Below are 19240 nucleotides of genomic sequence, written 5' to 3' on the forward strand. Positions count from 1 at the left end.
AATAATTTGATAACTAAAATAGGAAATATCTACTAGGCCTACTACCACACTAAATGTTTCTAAAGAGTGAATGACTAACCATAAAAGTGACAAAGCAATATCCAGCAGCCATTTGTACATTATCCTTTCTTTCACCAAAGAGCTGTTCTGCCTCCACGATCTTGTTGTTGAGCAGAAGCTGAATCCCTTCCCTTGCCAGGTGCCAATCACAGTCAAGTTTGCCATTGGTCTGCATTGTTGGGCTGATGAGAAACTACTGCAAGTTATTTAAGTGTCCAAGGAAGTCATTTTAACTATTTCCTGTAAGAACAAAAAAAAACACCACATTTTTAGGTTTGAGTGAAAACAGTAATAAAATGTGTTAAAGATCCATACAAACACAATTTAACAACTGGTATTATACATTCATGTTTATGAAAATTGCAACACCATCGAGGAAGGTTGAAATGCATGTGAAACTTGTTGTAAATGCAAAGCAGGGTATGGCAAGTAAGAGATTAGAATTGCTGAGTGATACTGCATTTCTGGGCCCAGCAGTGCCCTCTGGACTGTCATGTTAGCCATATAAATAAAGGGCTGTTGAGAAGCCAAGCAATTTATGTATCCAACAGACTGCAAACCTTTCTCCAAGGGTCACTATACTGTTATAAGCTATAAATTTCATTTTTGTTCGTACTGAAGTGCAATTATAAGAAATAAACTGACATTTCTTATAATCAAATACTGTGTCATACTAAAAGGGCGCAGTATAAACAAATAACAGAATTTGAACGGGGACGAACAATCGGCCTCTGTGAAGGTGGATGTTTGTACCATGATATTGTTGCTTGTATGGGACATACTGCTACAACAGTGATACGAGTATGGAAGCAGTAGACAGAAGAAGACCAGAATCATAGAAAGTCCACTGGTGGATAAGGAACTGTGCTGACACCATGGGATGTCAGATATCTTGTGTGCACGTTAGTGACGGATCACAAAGCTTCATCACCAGTGTCAGCACAATAATGGGGCACTGTAACAAGTGTGACATTGTCTGCTTCCACTGTTCAACAAAGTTTGCTGTGGAAAGAACTGGTTGTATGCACTCCTTAGCAGCAGATTCCCTTGCCCCGACCATCAACATCTCAGGCTAAGAGATGCATTTAGTGTTTCTTTTTTCAAAGAAACACACAATTATTTTGAGAACATTTTCTTGTCTTTGGATTCTAGAAACCTTAAACTACTTCTCCAGGTAGTCACCACCATTATTAAGGGCACTTGTCATAACGGGGTTCCAATTTTTTAATGCCTTCATTATAGAATGACAGTGCCTGTGATGAAAGCCATGTCTGTACTCCTTCTTTGAGACACCATTGTCATCAAAATGTTTGCCACCAAGGAACTTCTTCACATGAAGGAAAAGATGGAAATCACTTGGCACCAAATCAGGACAATGGATGGGGTGCTGCCATTGTCCCTTGTTCCCAACCAAATGATGTGGTGATTGTCTGTGTGCAGTCTAGCATTATCATGAAGCAAGATTATGTCACAGGAAAGCATTCCACGCCTTTCTTTCTAAATTGCATGATTCAGATTTCGTAGCGTCACACAGTAGCCATCTTTGTTGATTGTTGCATTCCAAGGCAAGAATTCAACTAGCAAAATGCCTTGACTGTCCCAGAAAACCGTGTGCATAATTTTCCAGGTGGAAACTGTCTGTCTACCTACCTGTCTGTCTGTCTGTCTGTCTGTCTGACTAGAACTGGATTGTGGTGCTCTTCACAGATGATTTTGTCTCTGGTCACCTGATGGTAGAGAGAGAAAAAGGACTAGGGAACGATATTCACTTCACAATATCTCCAAGAGGACTCCATTTGAAGGTGGCTCCATCACGGTTTTGGGTGGTATTAACTCCGAGGCAAGAACAAAGCTTGTCATCATTCACAGAGATGATCTGAATGCACACCATACATTGAGGTGGTGTTAACAGAGATTATAATCCCCTTTTTGCTCCATTTGCCAGCGTACACTTCAGACTGATGCACAACATTGCCTACCCCCATGTTGTTTGCTGTGTGCCAGAATTCCTTTGTGATGTCAGTAGACAAAACCTGAACTGGCCTGCACAAAGCCCAGAACATGTATGGAATATGCTTGGGCTAATTGTCCAACAATGAAATTTGTTAACACCCTACATGAAATGAGACCAGCACTATTCAAGAAGCAGATGTGCTTCCCACATGAAATGATCCAGAAGGCCTTTGTGAGTAGCCTAACACGGTGTGTGGAGTCTGTCGTCATTGCTAATGTGGTGGCGGGGGTGGTGGTGGCGGGGGTGGTGGTGGCGGGGGTGGTGGTGGCGGGGGCGGTGGCGGCGGCGGCGGTTACTGTTTCAAGAGGAAGTACACCTGAGTAACCATCATCTATTAACACTAACGAGCGAAAAAAATGAAAGAGGTCCGACAATTCAAAAAATGTAGGCATCAGCAAAAGGAAGGGAAGTGCCACGAAGAGCATGAAAATGAAAGATTCCCTAGGCCTCGAAAACCTAATACCGCTGGGGTCGGAAAAGAACAAGCTGACCAAGGGAGGTCAGATAGGAAAGATGAGGCTCCTGACACAAGTAAGTGGAGAAAATGCCAGACTCAGCTAGGGGAACTGTGGACACCAACCTATGGCCCCCTTTTAGTTGCCCTTTACAATAGGCAGGGAATAATGTGGGTGTTATTCTCTCACCCTACTCACGGGGGGATCATGGACTGACGACCCATAAAATCAGTGATCACTAGGGTTCGGAGGCAACCTGGTCTTCATTAGCTGATGAATGCTTCCAGCTTAATTGATGACCCCAGTGAACCAGCACGCATTACATGGCCGAAATATGAGAGCCACTGTTTCATTATTTTGCACTCCAGAGATATCCTTGGTCTGATGTGGCCAAGGACGACTCTACTTGTATAATTTTTGTGATCCATGGAATGTACAGATGTCCGCCCACCCCAGCACCACAATTCAAAGACATCTATCTTTCTTCATTGTCCACGTTTCTTTCCCTTTTTTCTTCCTATTTGTTTTACATCGCACCGACACAGATAGGTTTTGTGGCGACGAAGGTATAGGAGTGGCCTAGGAATGGGAAGGAAGCAGCCCTGGCCTTAATTAAGATTCAGCCCCAGCATTTGCCTGGTGTGAAAGTGGGAAACCACGGAAAACCATTTTCAGGGCTGCCGGCAGTGGGGTTCGAACCCACTATCTCCTAGATGCAAGCTCAAAGCCGTGCACCCCTAACCACATGACCAACTCGCCCGGTGTGTCCACGTTTCAAAGCCATAGGTTGTAATAGGGAAGACGATGACGTTGACTGTCCAGGACTTTGCAATGCCAATTTCATTGACTTACTTGATATTATTATTATTATTATTATTATTATTATTATTATTATTATTATTATTATTATTATTATGAGGTTGACGCCTGATAACTTTCAGACACTGTTAGATGCTATAACACCGCGAATTCAAAGACAAGACACAGTGATGAGAGGTGCAATAACACCAAGAGTTACGCTTGAGGTGCCTCTGAAGTTGTTGGCCACTGGTAATAGCCATCAGTACACTGTAAATTATGCTGGTGTAGGCCTAATTTGCAGTAGCTTCTTTGCCATAAATACCCCAATTATTGACCTATTCCTGATTAAAGTACACAGTCCTGCACTATTGTCTTGCCTAACAAAAACACGTCGAGACACATGATGAACATGCTATGTAACACTGAAACTTGATAAACCTTCTATTTTATGTTGCATCTTCAAAACTATTATAGGTAGGCCTATAGGTATTTTTTAAATCCTTCTTCCATCGAAAAGAGGGAAGTCTGGTCTCCAGTATAGGACAATACACCAGCATTTGTTTGACCTCCAAAGGTGTACCTCCGCTCAATATCACTCAGCTATAACATTACCTTGTGGATGAATAGGCCTAATGTACTTAGCATTTAGTATTACCTTGCAAAATATACTTTACTAAACCACTTAAGAGAGGGAGTGTAGATGTCTGCGGTACCACCTCCAGACTTCTTGGATTTACGAATTTTCATCAGTTCTTGGTTGTAGGTACATCGTAACTTTTTAATTTTCTGTTTAAGTTCCATTAAATCAAAACCCTCTTTACCCATTTTTGTAATAATCAAGTCCTCTTCCGATGCCTGCCTCATATTCTTGTTTCTGTAAATAATGCTGTTTATGTTCCATAAACATTCTTTTTTCACAGCAGAGTTCTACAAATTTGCATATTTCTTCTTCCGTCCACTTTATTTTGCTGCCAAATAAATGCACAGATGCTCAGTTTACTCAACGGAATACCATCCGTACACACGTGGAAATAGTCGAATGATGCGCCAACTGAAAAATCGAGCATCCTTGACCTTCTCCGCCAGCTCTCGGAGCTCGGTTCCGGTGGAGGGGGAAGGATAGTGGTAGAGGTGGTAAAGTTACTTTACCACAGCGGAAACTCTCTCTACTCTACTGTCTACTAGCTACTCTACTCTACTTACTACTATCCCAGTCGTTTACCCGATGCTAGTAGCTCTACTATCTACTCTACTCGCCTTGCTACTCTACCCATGTAAACGAGCCTTGAAGCTCAATAATCTGGTCAGAAAATATCACAAAATCTTGCTGAACAGAGCTCTTCATTACATCATAGCTGATGGATACCAGCATGTCTCAAATCTAAATCACCATCAATTCAAACACTACATCAGCTTATATCCAAGAACTACAGGGCAAGGTCAGAGTGACAAGCGGCATGGATCAGTAAGCCTCCATGGGAATGGCAAGCATTATTTCACACAAGTTTTTAGTTTTGGTTTGCCTCAGATAATCTGGGTCACTCTTAACAGTGTTCAAAGCGGCCATGGTCAGAGTGGTTCATTTTTTCGTAAGTAGGGTATCCGATCTTCCCCTGCCTATGACTGTGGAGAACTTACACAGTCCACCTCCAATATTGTCCATGAGTGCTCAAAGAGGATGTTTAATGGATTTGCCAATGACTCTCTTGACATCTCAATGCTTGCCGTGAAGTGGTTTGACAATCTTGACAAGTCACTTTAAGTGGTTTTATTTTTTACAATTTGCCTTGCACTGACGCAGATAGGTTTTATGGCAACAATTGGACAGGAAAAGGCTAGGAGTGGGAGGGAATCAATTGTGGCCTTGGTTAAGGTACTGCCCCAGCATTTGCCTGGTGTGAAAACGGACACCTTCCGATTGCAAGCTGACAGCTATGTGGCCCAAAACACCACACAACCACTCGCTCGTCGTTGTTAATATTGTTCAGTTTTTGTTTCATATAAATTAATTTTAAAACCCAGAGACCCAAAATTCAATGACCAGTTCATTAAAGGATTCAACTTTGGTCTGAGTCTCAAGAAGTCCACTGGGAAGTTGCCTGATTTGATAGGTGTAAATTCTATGAATGAGAGGCAACGAACCCAATCTAGAAAGTCGATTATGAATGAAGCTGTCAGGTTATCTTTTAATGAAAAAAATGTTTGGAAAAGAAGTAAAGCCGACATTCTATTCGAAATATAATTTTCGCATAATTACCAAGAATAGGATGCATGCATATATACGTTAATCTATGAACTATTTACACTTAAAATACCGTCTGTATAATTACCCTTTCGGATGCGGTGACGGTTTATATCGTGAACTTTTCTTTTATGGCATAATGTGATTTAAAATGAACAGGTCGCATCATTATTCCATTTATTTAGTCGTTTCATCTTCAAGATCACTTTAATTTAACATTCATCTTGGGCACCAACTTGCTTTTTGCCATGATCTGTGGCAAAATATAGAACTTTGTTTGTAATTGACGCAGACAGCATCGATTTTGCTACGGTCCAGTATGACAATTTCAACGTACGCATCATGATTCTACTTAATTTCAGTGCAACACTGTTGTATAGAATATAATATTCATGAAAAAGTCAAGAGTAGGTCGTTGGACACCGAAATCATTTTTTATTTCTAACCACCGTTTATTTATTTTAACTTCCAGTATTATTTTTGGTACAGAACTTCATTAACTCTGACATATCCTTGTGAATTTGGACGCTAAATTTATCATATACCCTAAGTGCCTCCCCTCGTGGTCAGTAGCTGAATTACGGACGGAAACGTGGAATGTGCCGGATGGAGCCGGCTCGATATCTTTTGACACGTTGAAAAGTTGTAGGATCTGGTGGACTGGTGTTACAATAGTTTAATTTTGTGTTGTGTTTTAAATGAGACTGATCTTCTGAGTCACAGGCAGTAGAGTTTCCTGAAGTTAAGTTGGCATATACGTACGCATGTCAATTGCAGCTGTAAACATGATTCTTTCTCAAAGTTTGATGTGTGTGTTTCTTGTTCTTTTCTGTGGATTTATTGCCCAGACACACGGAAATGGAGAAACTCTAGTCTTATTGGATAATCTTGCAATCAAGGAGACCCATTCAATGTTTTTCAAATCTCTTCAAGAAAGAGGTTATTCACTAACCTATAAATCAGCTGATGATGCTAATCTTCTTCTTTCCAAGTACGGAGAATTCTTATATCAACATCTTATTATATTTGCTCCATCGGTTGAAGAATTTGGGGGAACTTTGAGTGTGGAAACCATCACCGAATTTATTGACGGTGGAGGTAACGTCCTCGTTGCAGGAAGCTCCAGTTCCGGAGATGTTCTTCGTGAATTAGCATCGGAAGTGGGTTTTGAAATTGATGAAGAAGGAGCTTCGGTTATTGACCACCTCAACTACGATGTTAATGATCTAGGAAAGCACACACTGATTGTTGCTGATCCTTCTAACCTTATTGATGCACCTGTAATTACTGGGCAGCGTAACATTCCACCACTCCTGTACCAAGGAACAGGACTAGTTGCCGATCGAGAGAATCCGTTAGTTTTACAGATTCTCACTTCTGAAAGCTCTGCTTATTCATACATACCTGATGAGCCTATTAAAGAATACCCTCATGCTGTTGGAAAAAATACACTCCTGATTGCAGCATTGCAAGCTAGGAATAATGCTAGAGTAATATTCTCTGGTTCACTATATTTCTTTTCAGATGAGGCTTTCACTTCTCCAGTTCAGAAAGCCTTAGGTGGTAAGAAGTATGATGTATCAGGAAATCAACAAGTAGCAACAGCTCTTAGCCAGTGGGTATTCAAAGAGCATGGAGTACTGCGTGTTAAATCAGTTTCTCACCATCGAGAGGGTGAAAGATCTCCACCAGCAGCATACACCATTATGGATCCGGTCATCTACACTATTGAAATTGAGAAATTGCAGAAAGGAGCCTGGGTACCCTATGATGCCGATGATGTTCAGTTGGAATTTGTTCGCATTGATCCATTTGTGCGCACAACTTTGAAGCGAAAGCCTGGTGGGAAATATGAGGCTCGCTTTAAGATTCCTGATGTGTACGGTGTATATCAATTTAAAGTAGACTACAATCGGGTAGGCTATACTCATTTGTACAGTACAACACAGGTATCTGTCCGTCCACTACAACATACACAGTATGAGCGATTCATCCCCAGTGCCTATCCTTACTACACTAGTGCATTTAGTATGATGGCTGGAGTCTTTCTTTTTAGCATTGTGTTCCTTCATTACAAAGAAGAAGTCAAAACTAAAAGTGAATAGAAAGTGTAAACATTCCTTAATGTTAACTGTGAACTGCAGTGTTGGGTGTATGTACGAGTGGTTTATAGAGTACAAGGAGCTCGTTAATTTCCCATTTGTTGAAGGTGGTTGTTGGTAGACCTCAGCAGCGTCTCATTACACTTAATTGTATATTTCTGTGTGTTCCACTTGATACAAAGCATAATACAGGCAAGTACAGGATTGTTTCTTAAAACAATTTTAAAGTAGGGCTTGTTCACCCACCATACACTTAAAATTTTTCAGTTTCATTTTTGAGTAGAATTAAGATATGTGTGATTAATTTATGTTGTTTAAGCTCTTTTGACATTTTTTCAAACATGTTTTCTTTCTAGTGGAACATACTGTATTAACTGGACATTGACTGAACTGACTTGGTGTAAGGTAGAAGACAGGTCTTTGCCATATGTGGCAGCTACCTGTCCAAAATAAATTTCACCTTCATATTCATGAAGAAAACAATTCATTGTGAAATGATCTTTTACTTTCTGCTAAAACATGTTTACAAATAAAAATGGATTCTTATTGTTAATAAAGTACTCAAATATGATAAATATAGACCTACATTGAAATTAATTTTTTATATAAAAGCGTGCTTGGCCTGACATATGCAGGGTCTTCATTTTTTTGACTATGAAGCAGCAGCACATGTTGCTGCACTGACTTACATCATCTGGCCGTAAAATGCACTTTGTCTTTGCGTGTCAAATAACTTTCGTAGAAAGATATTTCTGGTGAAACTAAGGGACAAAAGAATTACCTTACATTAAAGGAGATCCTTTAAATGATTTTCCACAGTTCTAACACACATTAAGCACCTCCTAACCAGATTTGGTGACACTTGTCAAATCTCAACTTTGTGAAATGTTCTCTTGTGTGAGGTTTGTTGATGCCAGAAAATTTGCAAGTGAATTGAAACCAGCACTCCTTAACATAAAAATACTTTGCATAAGTTAGCACTCGGCAATTAAAACACGTTCTAATGCAAACATCACTTAAGTCACACTGTACTAAAATACATTTATACAGAAACTCATCATCGTCGTCTTAATTTCCTGTTTCCAGCTTCCCAGGTCGGGTTGTGAATCAAGGACCTCCATCGCTGCCTGTCTCTCCACCACTCTTCTTCTTTTTAAGTACATCTTCTGGTTTTCCTCCCCTCTTCTCTATGCACTCCCACACTGAATTTGTCCACCTCTTTCGGGGTCTTCCTTGAGGTCTCTTTCCTGTTAACTTCTCTGAAAAAGCTTTTTTTTTTTTTTTTTTTTTTTGGTACACTCTCTTCTCCCATTCTTATCATATGCCCATACCACTTTAGCTTTGTTGTTTCTATCCTGTCTTGAAGTTTCGAGATTCCTGTCCTTTTCCTTATCTCTTTATTCTAAGTCTATCCTTTCTGTTCTTGTCCTCGATACCTCTTAGGAATTTCATCTCCACTGCCTGTATTCTACTCTCCTCTCGTTTTGTTGTAGTCCACGATCCAGCTGCATAGGTTAGTATGGGGTCATAGTAGGTTGAATATAATACTTTCTTACATTTCTTCGGGACATATTGGTTCCACAAAATACCCCTTACACTCTGGTAGAAACTGTTTGCTTGTTGTATTCTTTTCCCAATTTCCTCGGTTATCCTTCCATCTTCTGTGATCACACTTCCCAAGTACTTGAAACTTTTAACGACTTCCAGAATTTTACAATTCAGTTTTATCTTTCCTCTTAGGTAGCAGGTAGCTCTGGTACTGTGGCTGAACAAGACGAGATAACAATTCTACTAGCATTGCACCTACCTTGCACAACTTCAAATGAAGACCCTGTATAATTTTTGTAACATAGACCAGTAACTAGCTACGGTTTGAAACAATGAGCTATCATGTTGTTGTTACAGTTTTGAGATAAGAAATTGTACCCAGATGACATATTGAGGATCTGAAAGAATGTGATAGATTTACTGCCAGTTTGTATACCTCATCCAGAATGGATACTTTCTGCTTTAGATATCGTGGAACCTGTGTCTTTGTGCATTTACTAGATTATGTTGGAGTGGTTTCTTTCATGTTATTATTATTATGATGTCCATGTATGTTAATAATAATAATACTTCATTAACGGAAATACCATTTTACATAACAGTAGAGAAGTATAGAAAAAACACAGTAAAAAGAAAGTTCAATGGAGTATAAGTAGAAAAAATATGTACAGATATATACACAGGATATATTACAAGTAAGCACAGGAAAGTAATACAAAAGTAATACAAAACAGGGGTATAGTGCGCATTGGTATCACCCAAATATCACTATAAAATTTGTCACAAATGGAACGTAATAATTGCTTTTACACATATCAAGTGAAAAATCCCTGGCAAATTAAGAAATATTTGATTTTTGGAGAATATTATGTATACGTACTTTACCACTTTACAAGTACATTTGGTGTTGCGCTCACAGTGACACACGTATGTCTTTTGTCTTGCACTTTCAACGATTTCGTGTGTGATATCTGTGTTCACTGAAGTTCTTTGCTTTCGTTTCATTGCTTCACTTGTCAAACATCATCATTTCATGAATTGTATCGCGATATGCAATATTTAATAGGCGACAAAATGGTATGGCCAATGTACATAAGAAAAATTCAATGGACTAGTGATTTATTGGCACAGCTACTTTCGTTCGAACAGAAATAAAAATATTTATTGGTCCAGGGATCATGCTATTTTTCTGTTGACCTCCATTTTGCTGTTTGAACTGGCCGCTCTAGTCATATGGACAAAGATAATGAGATTCTACAGACATAGCACTCCCATTCCACGGTGCTAGCCCTGGACCAGAAGAAAGTAACAAAAGACGGCACCAGCAGCGCAGTACGTCATAAACCAGTCCTGTGTACAAGCGGCTGTGAGCTTGTATCCGGGAGATAGTAGGTTCGAATCCCACTATCGGCAGCCCTGAAAATGGTTTTCCGTGGTTTCCCATTTTCACACCAGGCAAATGCTGGGGCTGTACCTTAATTAAGGCCACGGCCGCTTCCTTCCAACTCCTAGGCCTTTCCTATCCCATCGTCGCCATAAGACCTATCTGTGTCGGTGCGACGTAAAGCCCCTAGCAAAAAAAAAAAAAAAAAAGCCTTAAGTATGTTTTCATATTTCTCAAATAACGACGGTATTTCTTAATTTGCCAGGGATTTTTCACTTGATATGTGTAAAAGCAATTATTATGTTCCATTTGTGACAAATTTTACAGTGATATTTGGGTGATACCAATGCGCATCGTACCCACAAAACAGTAAAAAGAAAGTTCAATGGAGTATAAGTAGAACATATGTACAGATATATACACAGGTTATATTCCTTATCTCATTATCTCATTAATATTCATATGATATATGATATAAACTTCCTAATGATCCATATTGACAGTTGTTACATCATGTAAAATGGGTCCACCTATTCAATACATAGGCCAATATTAATGACAACTATAACTATATTCATAAAAATCAGTTACATTCTCATTAAGACATTAGTTAATGGTACTAGTTTCAACCATACTTGGGTCAACCTCGGCCATGACATAGGCAAAATTGGCACAGTGAAAAATGTCTTTTAAAAAAAAGACGACACTTTAAAAATTGAGTCTGTGGTGAAAACATCTTGAAGATTGACATCAGTCACAGAAAGATGTACAGGAGAAATTGTTCGGTAAATTGATATTGTATTGTTCGTGCTGCAGGAATCAATCTTAATCTTGATTTATACTACGTATGACTTGTAATGATAAATGTTTGGCAAACTTGAAAATTGTCTAAGTGTGGCACACTCTGCTGTTGATGAAAGATACTCTTGAAGCTGTGCGAGATGGTCATCTATTCTGGATACACATATTTGATCCATATCGACAGCCTTGAACATCTGGTGGGCCACTATTTTCTTAATACTAATTCGTATATGTCTCCTTCAGTCACCATTAGTAATTTTGTCACTTAACAGTGGAACCTTCCTCTCAGCAATTTTGACTCGCACAGTACCGTATTAAGGTCGATTCATGACCTAACCAAATTCTAACCTAACTTTGTCACTAAATAGTGCTTTCTGTGAACCTGAATCTAACCTGTCATAGCTGCCTCTGTGGATCAGCGGTAGAGTGTCGGCCTCCGGATCCCAAGATAGCGGGTTCAAACCCGGCAGAGGTAGTCGGATTTTTGAAGGGCGGAAAAAAGTCCATTCGACACTCCATGTTGTACGATGTCGGCATGTAAAAGATCTCTGGTGACACATTTGGTGTTTACCCGACAAAATTCATTAAATCTCAGCCATAGACGCCCAAGAGAGTTTCGGTTTACTCGGTCTGCCATCTAGTGGGGGCCTAGAGTAAAACGGAACGTCGAAATTGACGAGCAGACAGCCAGATGGCGTCAAATTGAAATGTCTGCACACGGTAGCTGAGGCCATACGATTATTATTATTATTATTATTATTATTATTATTATTATTATTATTATTATTATTATTACCTGTCATTAACAGTAATTTTCAGGGGTTATGGGAGTGGGAGGTGTGGTTCCAACAGTAATGTTAGTTCACTCTGCAGGTAGTGCATTATTCATTTATTATGTTGGCAGCCCTGGAAACGTATCATTCATCAGCACATCGAAACAAGGTATGTATTGAACAAATGTATAAGGATTGCCCAAATGAAATAGAGACTTTAGAACTATCATCGTCATCGGAAGGAAGAGAACATTGCTCGTGCGTCAGTGGATGGCTATGTATGTCAGGAAGAAATCTGGTATCATCGGAAAGTGTTGCTGTGTTATTTGTATAAGCAGAAAAGTTTGTCATGAATTTGCCCAGTGTAAGATTCATTTTATGGTGTCAGATGGTATTAATGGAGCCAACATTCATCAGTGTATGAAAAATGTGTATGGGAATGAGTGTGTATCATGTACATTATTCAGATGGTATTTGGAATTTCATCACGGATGAGTAACGTGTCAAAACCAGGTCAGGCACAGTGGGAGATTGGCGGAAAATTTTTAAAAAAAGAAAAAATCAAGGGATGCAAACAATGGTGAGTCTAAGATGCCGTTGACGATTGGTTCTGCCATCAACCAAGGATGTTATTTGCTCGTGGTATCCGTCAGCAAGTGGAGTGCTGGATTGCTTGGTTGAACCGACAAGGTGGATATGTCACCCATTCATCACTCTTCCTGTCCACATTTTCCAAACAATAAACCATTACAAAAACCAACATAAGTCTCCATTTCTCATGGGTAACCCTTGTACAGCATGGTCAGAAACAACATGGACTGCCTATATGAGCGTTAGAGGATTGGTCATACTGATAATTTTTTTATTTCAATATCTCGCACCATTGTCATTTTATCAGCTGCTGATGTTAGCCAGTCAGATCGCTATGCGGGTGAATTCAAGTGTTGCTAAATCTGCGCGTGGCTTAAGACCAGCATGAGAGCAACAGTCCAAGAAGAAACTTTGCCAGGGAAGAAATTTGAACACAGGCCCTCGATATAATAGGATCGCGCCTTAGCAAATGCACTATGGTGACAAACTGAAACCCACGGTGTGTTGATACTGATGTCTTAGCATGGCATGTATCAAGGCAGAAAGCTAAAATCTCAATCTCATAAACCCTCTCGAGTGAAAGTGACTAGTACTGCGCGGTGAAAGTGACTAGTACTGCGCGCTCTCTCTCTCTCCCTCCCTCTCTCTCTCTCTCTCTCTGTGTGTGTGTGGCGTGCACGCACAAATCACTTGTTGTAAACCTTTTGAAGCATGCAATCAAAACTGTTTTATAAAGGATCATGTTTTCAGTTAATTTGTCATAACACAAGCATAACTACTTTTTAGAATTTCTTGCCTTCCTTCTTCTTTGTTAATATTAACATAACTCATTCTTAAATGAAATACCACAAAACTCAGTTTAGGAACTCTGAAAACGGACTAAATATTATTTGCAATCAAATTAAATTTTAGTATCGTTATGCGTTCGAATTATCCTTTCTCTTGTTCCTTTATAAAAACTTTCTGTTGAACTGTAAAATGATCATTGCTTATTTGCAAAAAAAATAAGAGCAGAACGTAGTTTAAGCTACAAATGCAGCCTAGAAAATGAGAGAGGTATTAGCCGATGCTTGGCTGTCATGAAATATCTTGTGTCCCTTCAAACGGTGAATCAAGCTCAATGTAATTTTGCTCTCGAAAGTAACACACCAGGAACAAATATTCCATTGCACTTTCTCTTCTGTGAAATACTCCCAGGCTCATGATTTTCTTTTGGTTGCCATCATGTGCACTAAATCTTAACGTTCAATAAATTATGAGCAGAAGGGTGCACATCTTTCTCATCCTCTATAAATTGAAGGCTCAGATTCAAATGAAATGAGAGATTCTGCTATCCATCTTGTGGGTTGGCTGGGGTAGATCAGACTTCTGCATCATGTTATCGCTCACAATGTAATGTGAGAAGTGTGCTTATTCTTCTTGAGGATCTCTTGAGATGTGTCCTGTCATAAGACATCAAGAAGTTCTTGAGACACGCACTCTTGTTTCCCCTCCGCACTTTGTACCTTAAATGTTGCCATATAGAGTGTGTTTCCAAGTAGCAGACTAAATAGGCTAATTCTGCTATATGTCATCATGTAAAGATAATAACATAAAATGGAGCTTGTAATAAGATGAACACAGTGACTGGAAAGTGTAGGAAGAGGGAGCAATAGAAAGAGAAGACAAACAGGATAACACACAAGGACAATCTCCACATCTTCATCCATTTGCCTTACTCAGATGGGCTCTTTCCTCAGCAGTCCCTCTTCTTCTACATCCATTTCTTCTCAGCCACCAACTAACTTGTTTCTGCTTCCCAACTTCATGAGGAAGGTGGGCATAAACAGTCACTGAGGAGCCAGCTTGACATATATAGTGAGTATAGCATAGGAAGAAAGCTGGATAAACACAAGAAATGTGAAGAAACATAAGGGTGAATACACCTGTAAAGGTTTAGGAACACAGGACAAACACAAAAGGAGAGGAAGATCCCAACAGGATAATGTATAAGTAGTGGAAAGGAATGAACAAGTGCAGATGTGCCAACTCTCCCGATTTAAGCGGGAGACTCCCTATTTTTTATCCTTCCTCCCTTCTCTTGATTGCACAGACTTATCTCCCGATTTTGAAAACAGATTTAATATTCCTGTTTTTGTTTTTTTATCCCAGGTTTCTTTTTGTTCTTTAAGTAGCTGGAGAGAATTGATGTTCAGTGGGCTCTAGCAAAATTGATGGAGTCAGTTGGTGCTGTTCTTAAATATGACAGAATCTCTAACGTAATGCTTTTTTATTTTATCATTTTCACATAGCAATGCCGACTGTGAGACTGTTGTTTACATATTTACAAGGACAAAAGCTCAATTCAGACCAAAGCTTGCTGAAAAAGAATTCTGGGAAAAATTAAACCTTGAAACCCGTCTAACAAGACCAGTCTTTGAGAATAAATCAAGTTCAGAAATTTATGAAGAGGCCTAAGGCAGTTACAATGAAGAGTCGTGTGTTCTAACGCTCAGATACATGCAGTACTGTATTTCAGTATTTTAAAATAGATGCAGTATTTCAGCATTTATAAATAAATAAGATTTATTTATTTATTTATTTATTTATTTATTTATTTATTTATTTATTTATTTATTTATTTATTTATTTATTTATTTATTTATTTATTTATTTATTTATTTATTTATTTAATCGTATGGCATATACATGAACAGTACAATAAATTACAGGTTTATATCTACATTATTTACATAGGTAATCGCCTGTGGTGTCACCAGGAAAAATTCACTTGTTTCTCAACTGAAACGTCTCAGTGGGCATTCTTGTGTGATGTGCTTCACATTTTGCCTCTCAGCACCACAGTCACAGCAGGATGACAACTTTTTCTTCCATTTATACAGAAGATCTGCACACACACCATGGTTAGTCCAGATCTGGTTTAACTTGGACCATACTTTCCGCGGTTGTTCAAAGCCAGGTACCTTCTGTGTAATGCATGGCATATTTAAGGATTCTGCTGAAGCAAATTGGCTCCATTCATTAGACCATCTCTCAGTCAGATTGAAATGACTGGCTACAAGGTTCTCCGCCGTACAGATGGGTGGACGTCTTGACTTAAGTCTGTCTATATGTAGGTGGGGGATATCCTCATGAATGGGCAATCTTTGATTATTCTGGATCTTATTGTATTCATTCATCAGAACAATGCTTCTACGGAGGTGGGGTGGAGGAATATGGCTTAGTACGGGCAACCATTGAATTGGAGTTGATCTGATCATGCCAGTGATCATTCTCATTGTGTCATTTAACTTAACGTCTATTCTCTTCACATGAGGACTGTTCATCCAGACGGGGGCACAATACTCCGCAGTAGAGTAAACTAGACCTAGAGCTGAGCAGCGTAGAGTAGTTGCACTTGCACCCCAAGAAGAACCACACAGTTTTCGAATTATGTTGTTACGTGTCTGAATCTTGGCAGCGCTTTTTCTCAGATGTTCTTGGAATGACAGCGTTCTGTCGAGTGTAACACCTAGATATCTGGGATGTCTATTGTGGCGGAGGAGAGTGTTATCAAAGTATACTTTGAGGTCCCTTGAAATTATATAATTGAATAGTATAATGTGTTAAATAGTCTTCAAAGTTACATCATGAATGATGTGTCATAACATGTTGGGATATCCCGAACAAAATCTCCTGATATTTGACGTTTGAAAACTGGCACGTCTGCAAGTATCAAATCTTAATCTTATGTTTTTTTCCCATCTTGTGTATTGGTCTGACTTTTTTGTCAATGAAGCATCTCAAAATTCCATGCTGAGGGCACAGGTTATGAAATAATGATTTTCTTGAATTTATACATTCACATAAAGAAAAAGATTTTCAGTCTGCACGGTAGGCCGACCACTGCCCTTTTCATCATGAACATTTGTATGATCTTCCTGGACTATATGGCATTGTACTTTTCCTCCTCTTATCACAATAGGATCATACACTTTATACAATTCTCAGTGAATTTGACAACACTGAGACCTTTTTCATTTAAGAAAACGTATCATAGACTTTTCTTCATAACTGGTGGGATTGTTTGTTCATACATATATGGAATACCACAGTTGTTGGGTGCACAAAGAGCCAGTTAATGTTAACTGTTAAATGTGTGCATTATACCATTGACCAAGGCATTGTGAATGAAAACCTACAACCTGTTTTCCAGTCAGTGACCAGGTCAGGGATGGAATGAATGAAGCCCCCATCTTGCGGCGAGGATAGGAATTGTGCCAACTGCCGAAGCCTGTTGCACTCCTCTGGGGCAATGATTAATGACTGACAGATGAAAATGAAATGATATTGGAAAGTGTTGCTGGAATAAAAGATGACAGGGAAAACCGGAGTACCCAAAGAAAAACCTGCCCCGCCTTCGCCAGCACAAAGCTCACATGGAGTGACCGGGATTTGAACCACGGAACCCAACGGTGAGAGGCCGATGCGCTGCCACCTGGACAACGGAGGCTTCTTGACCAAGGCATTGTATTGTTATAAATAAATCTGCTGATACAGTACAAACATTTTTTGAGTGGGAATAGCCTGAGCTATCAAAGTTCCCTGGTCTGGGAACATGCACTTTTTCATTACCCCGATGATGTAGCTGACTGTCCGTGGGAGATCTTTGACATCCGGGCAAAGAGGAAGCTGCTGTTAATGATCTCATGTTATTACCCAAATACATTAGTTTCAGGATGTCCAGGATGATTTTCAGGTATATATATATATATATATATAAAAAAAAAAAAAAAAAAAAAAAAAAGGTGATCTTGTACCATTAAGTACTTGTAATGGATTAACCAGTCATCCTTTCGCTAATAGAATTTCCCATCTCCTCCTCTTATGTTAACACTGTACATGTTTTTACTATACTAGGAAGGTACCCATGCTTCACTACGGTTTTAAACTCAAAGTTATTATTCAAAGTTTTACATTTTGGAGAGTCCACTTTCTCTGAGTGAGTTGGCCATGCGGTTAGGGGCGCACAGCTTTGAGCTTGCATCCGGGAGATAGTGGGTTTGAATCCCACTGTCGGCAGTCCTGAAGATGGTTTTCTGTGGTTTCCCATTTTCACACCAGGCAAATGCTGGGGCTGTACCTTAATTATGGTCACAGCCGCTTCCTTCCAACTCCCAGGCCTTTCTATCCCATAGTCGCCATAAGACCTATCTGTGTCGGTGCAATGTAAAGCCACTAGCAAAAAAAAAAAAAAGTCCACTGTCAGCTGAGCCTGTAAAGTATGCCCCCAATTCTACGTCAAATGGTTGGAGGAATTATTTATTTCCTGATCTAACACTCATTTGAACACTGTACGGAAGAAATTGAATGTTTTAAACCCTATCTTATTTAACATCTAGGATGTAAAAGTAATCAACCTGTGAAATTTTTATTTTGTACATCGAACTGTAATGGAGAAATGAATACTTTTTTAAGGGGTGAATGTTTAAAATATTTATTAACATCTTGGACATAGAAGACCACCCTCATAAAAAAAATTTAAAAAAATAAGTTCATGCCTGAAACGGTTTTGGAAGAATGGATGTTGTGTTTTTGAGAGTCAACCACCATCTAAACTCCTTAGGGGAGAAATATTTTGAAGTATACAATTTTTCACCTAGGACATAAAAGAAGATCCTTCTCGTAAAATTTCAACTTTGTACATCAAACCGTTTTTGAGGGATGAATAATTTTGTTTACAGAGCTAACCTAATTTAACACTTTCGAGGTGGAACGTTGAAAAATATTTCCTATTTCTCACCTAGTATTTAAAATATATACCTATTTTTGTCATCATTCCTTACCCCCAGTCAATACCCCTTAGGAGTGCATTGTTTTAAGTCCACTTCTTATTTGTATCCTAATAAAAATAATTCAACTCCTTTTACAACCCCCTCAAAGTTAACTCTCCCCCCCCCCCCCCCAAACGTTTCTTTATATTTAAAGGAGATTCCAAATACAAATCCTTTGTTCTTGAGATAAGTATCCTTATACAAAGAATTCAACATATTTTTCAATTCAATTACCTCCCTCCCCCTTAATTGGATTTTCCAAAAACAAAATTATATATGTTTCTTTATTTTTAAAAGGAGATTCCAAATACAAATTTTTCATGTCTGTAAAATCAGTGTTTCATATGTAAGTTCCTTCATAAAAAGAATTCAACACATTCTTCACTTCTTTTCACTCACCCCACCCCCTTAAGTTGATTTTTCTAAAACAAAAAAAGTGTGTTTCTTTATTTTTAAAGGAGATTGCAAATACAAATTTTCACGTCTGTAACATCAGTTTTGGAGATACCAGTATCCTAATAAAAATAATTCAACCCCATTTGTCAGTCATTTTTACCCCTCTCCCTCAGTTTTTTCAAAAACAAAACGTATGTGTTACTTTATTTTTAAAAGAGATTAAAAATACCAATTTTCACGTCTGTAATGTGTTAAGTTTT

At 38.9% G+C, this 19240-nt stretch overlaps 2 protein-coding genes across 2 annotated transcripts in view; one reads left to right on the forward strand and one right to left on the reverse strand.

Moving 5' to 3' along the window:
* LOC136876500 (tetratricopeptide repeat protein 39C) overlaps positions 1–5956 on the reverse strand; it is a 130738-nt gene extending 124782 nt beyond the window's left edge. Inside the window, exons 1-2 of the mRNA XM_067150513.2 lie at positions 5661–5956; positions 80–300 (exon numbers count right to left, since the gene is read on the reverse strand). Coding sequence (XP_067006614.2) covers positions 80–235 — 156 coding nt within the window. The 5' untranslated portion in view covers positions 236–300; positions 5661–5956. The remainder of the gene's footprint in view (positions 1–79; positions 301–5660) is intronic.
* Positions 5957–6153: 197 nt separating this feature from the next.
* On the forward strand, positions 6154–8253 carry Ost48 (dolichyl-diphosphooligosaccharide--protein glycosyltransferase non-catalytic subunit Ost48). Its single transcript, XM_067150514.2, has one exon. It carries the CDS (start codon positions 6337–6339, stop codon positions 7675–7677), a length of 1341 nt encoding a protein of 446 aa, XP_067006615.1. The 5' UTR covers positions 6154–6336; the 3' UTR covers positions 7678–8253.
* Positions 8254–19240: the final 10987 nt, after the last annotated feature.

The sequence above is a fragment of the Anabrus simplex genome, chromosome 6 (assembly GCF_040414725.1).
Source record: "Anabrus simplex isolate iqAnaSimp1 chromosome 6, ASM4041472v1, whole genome shotgun sequence".
Taxonomy (NCBI): domain Eukaryota; kingdom Metazoa; phylum Arthropoda; class Insecta; order Orthoptera; family Tettigoniidae; genus Anabrus; species Anabrus simplex.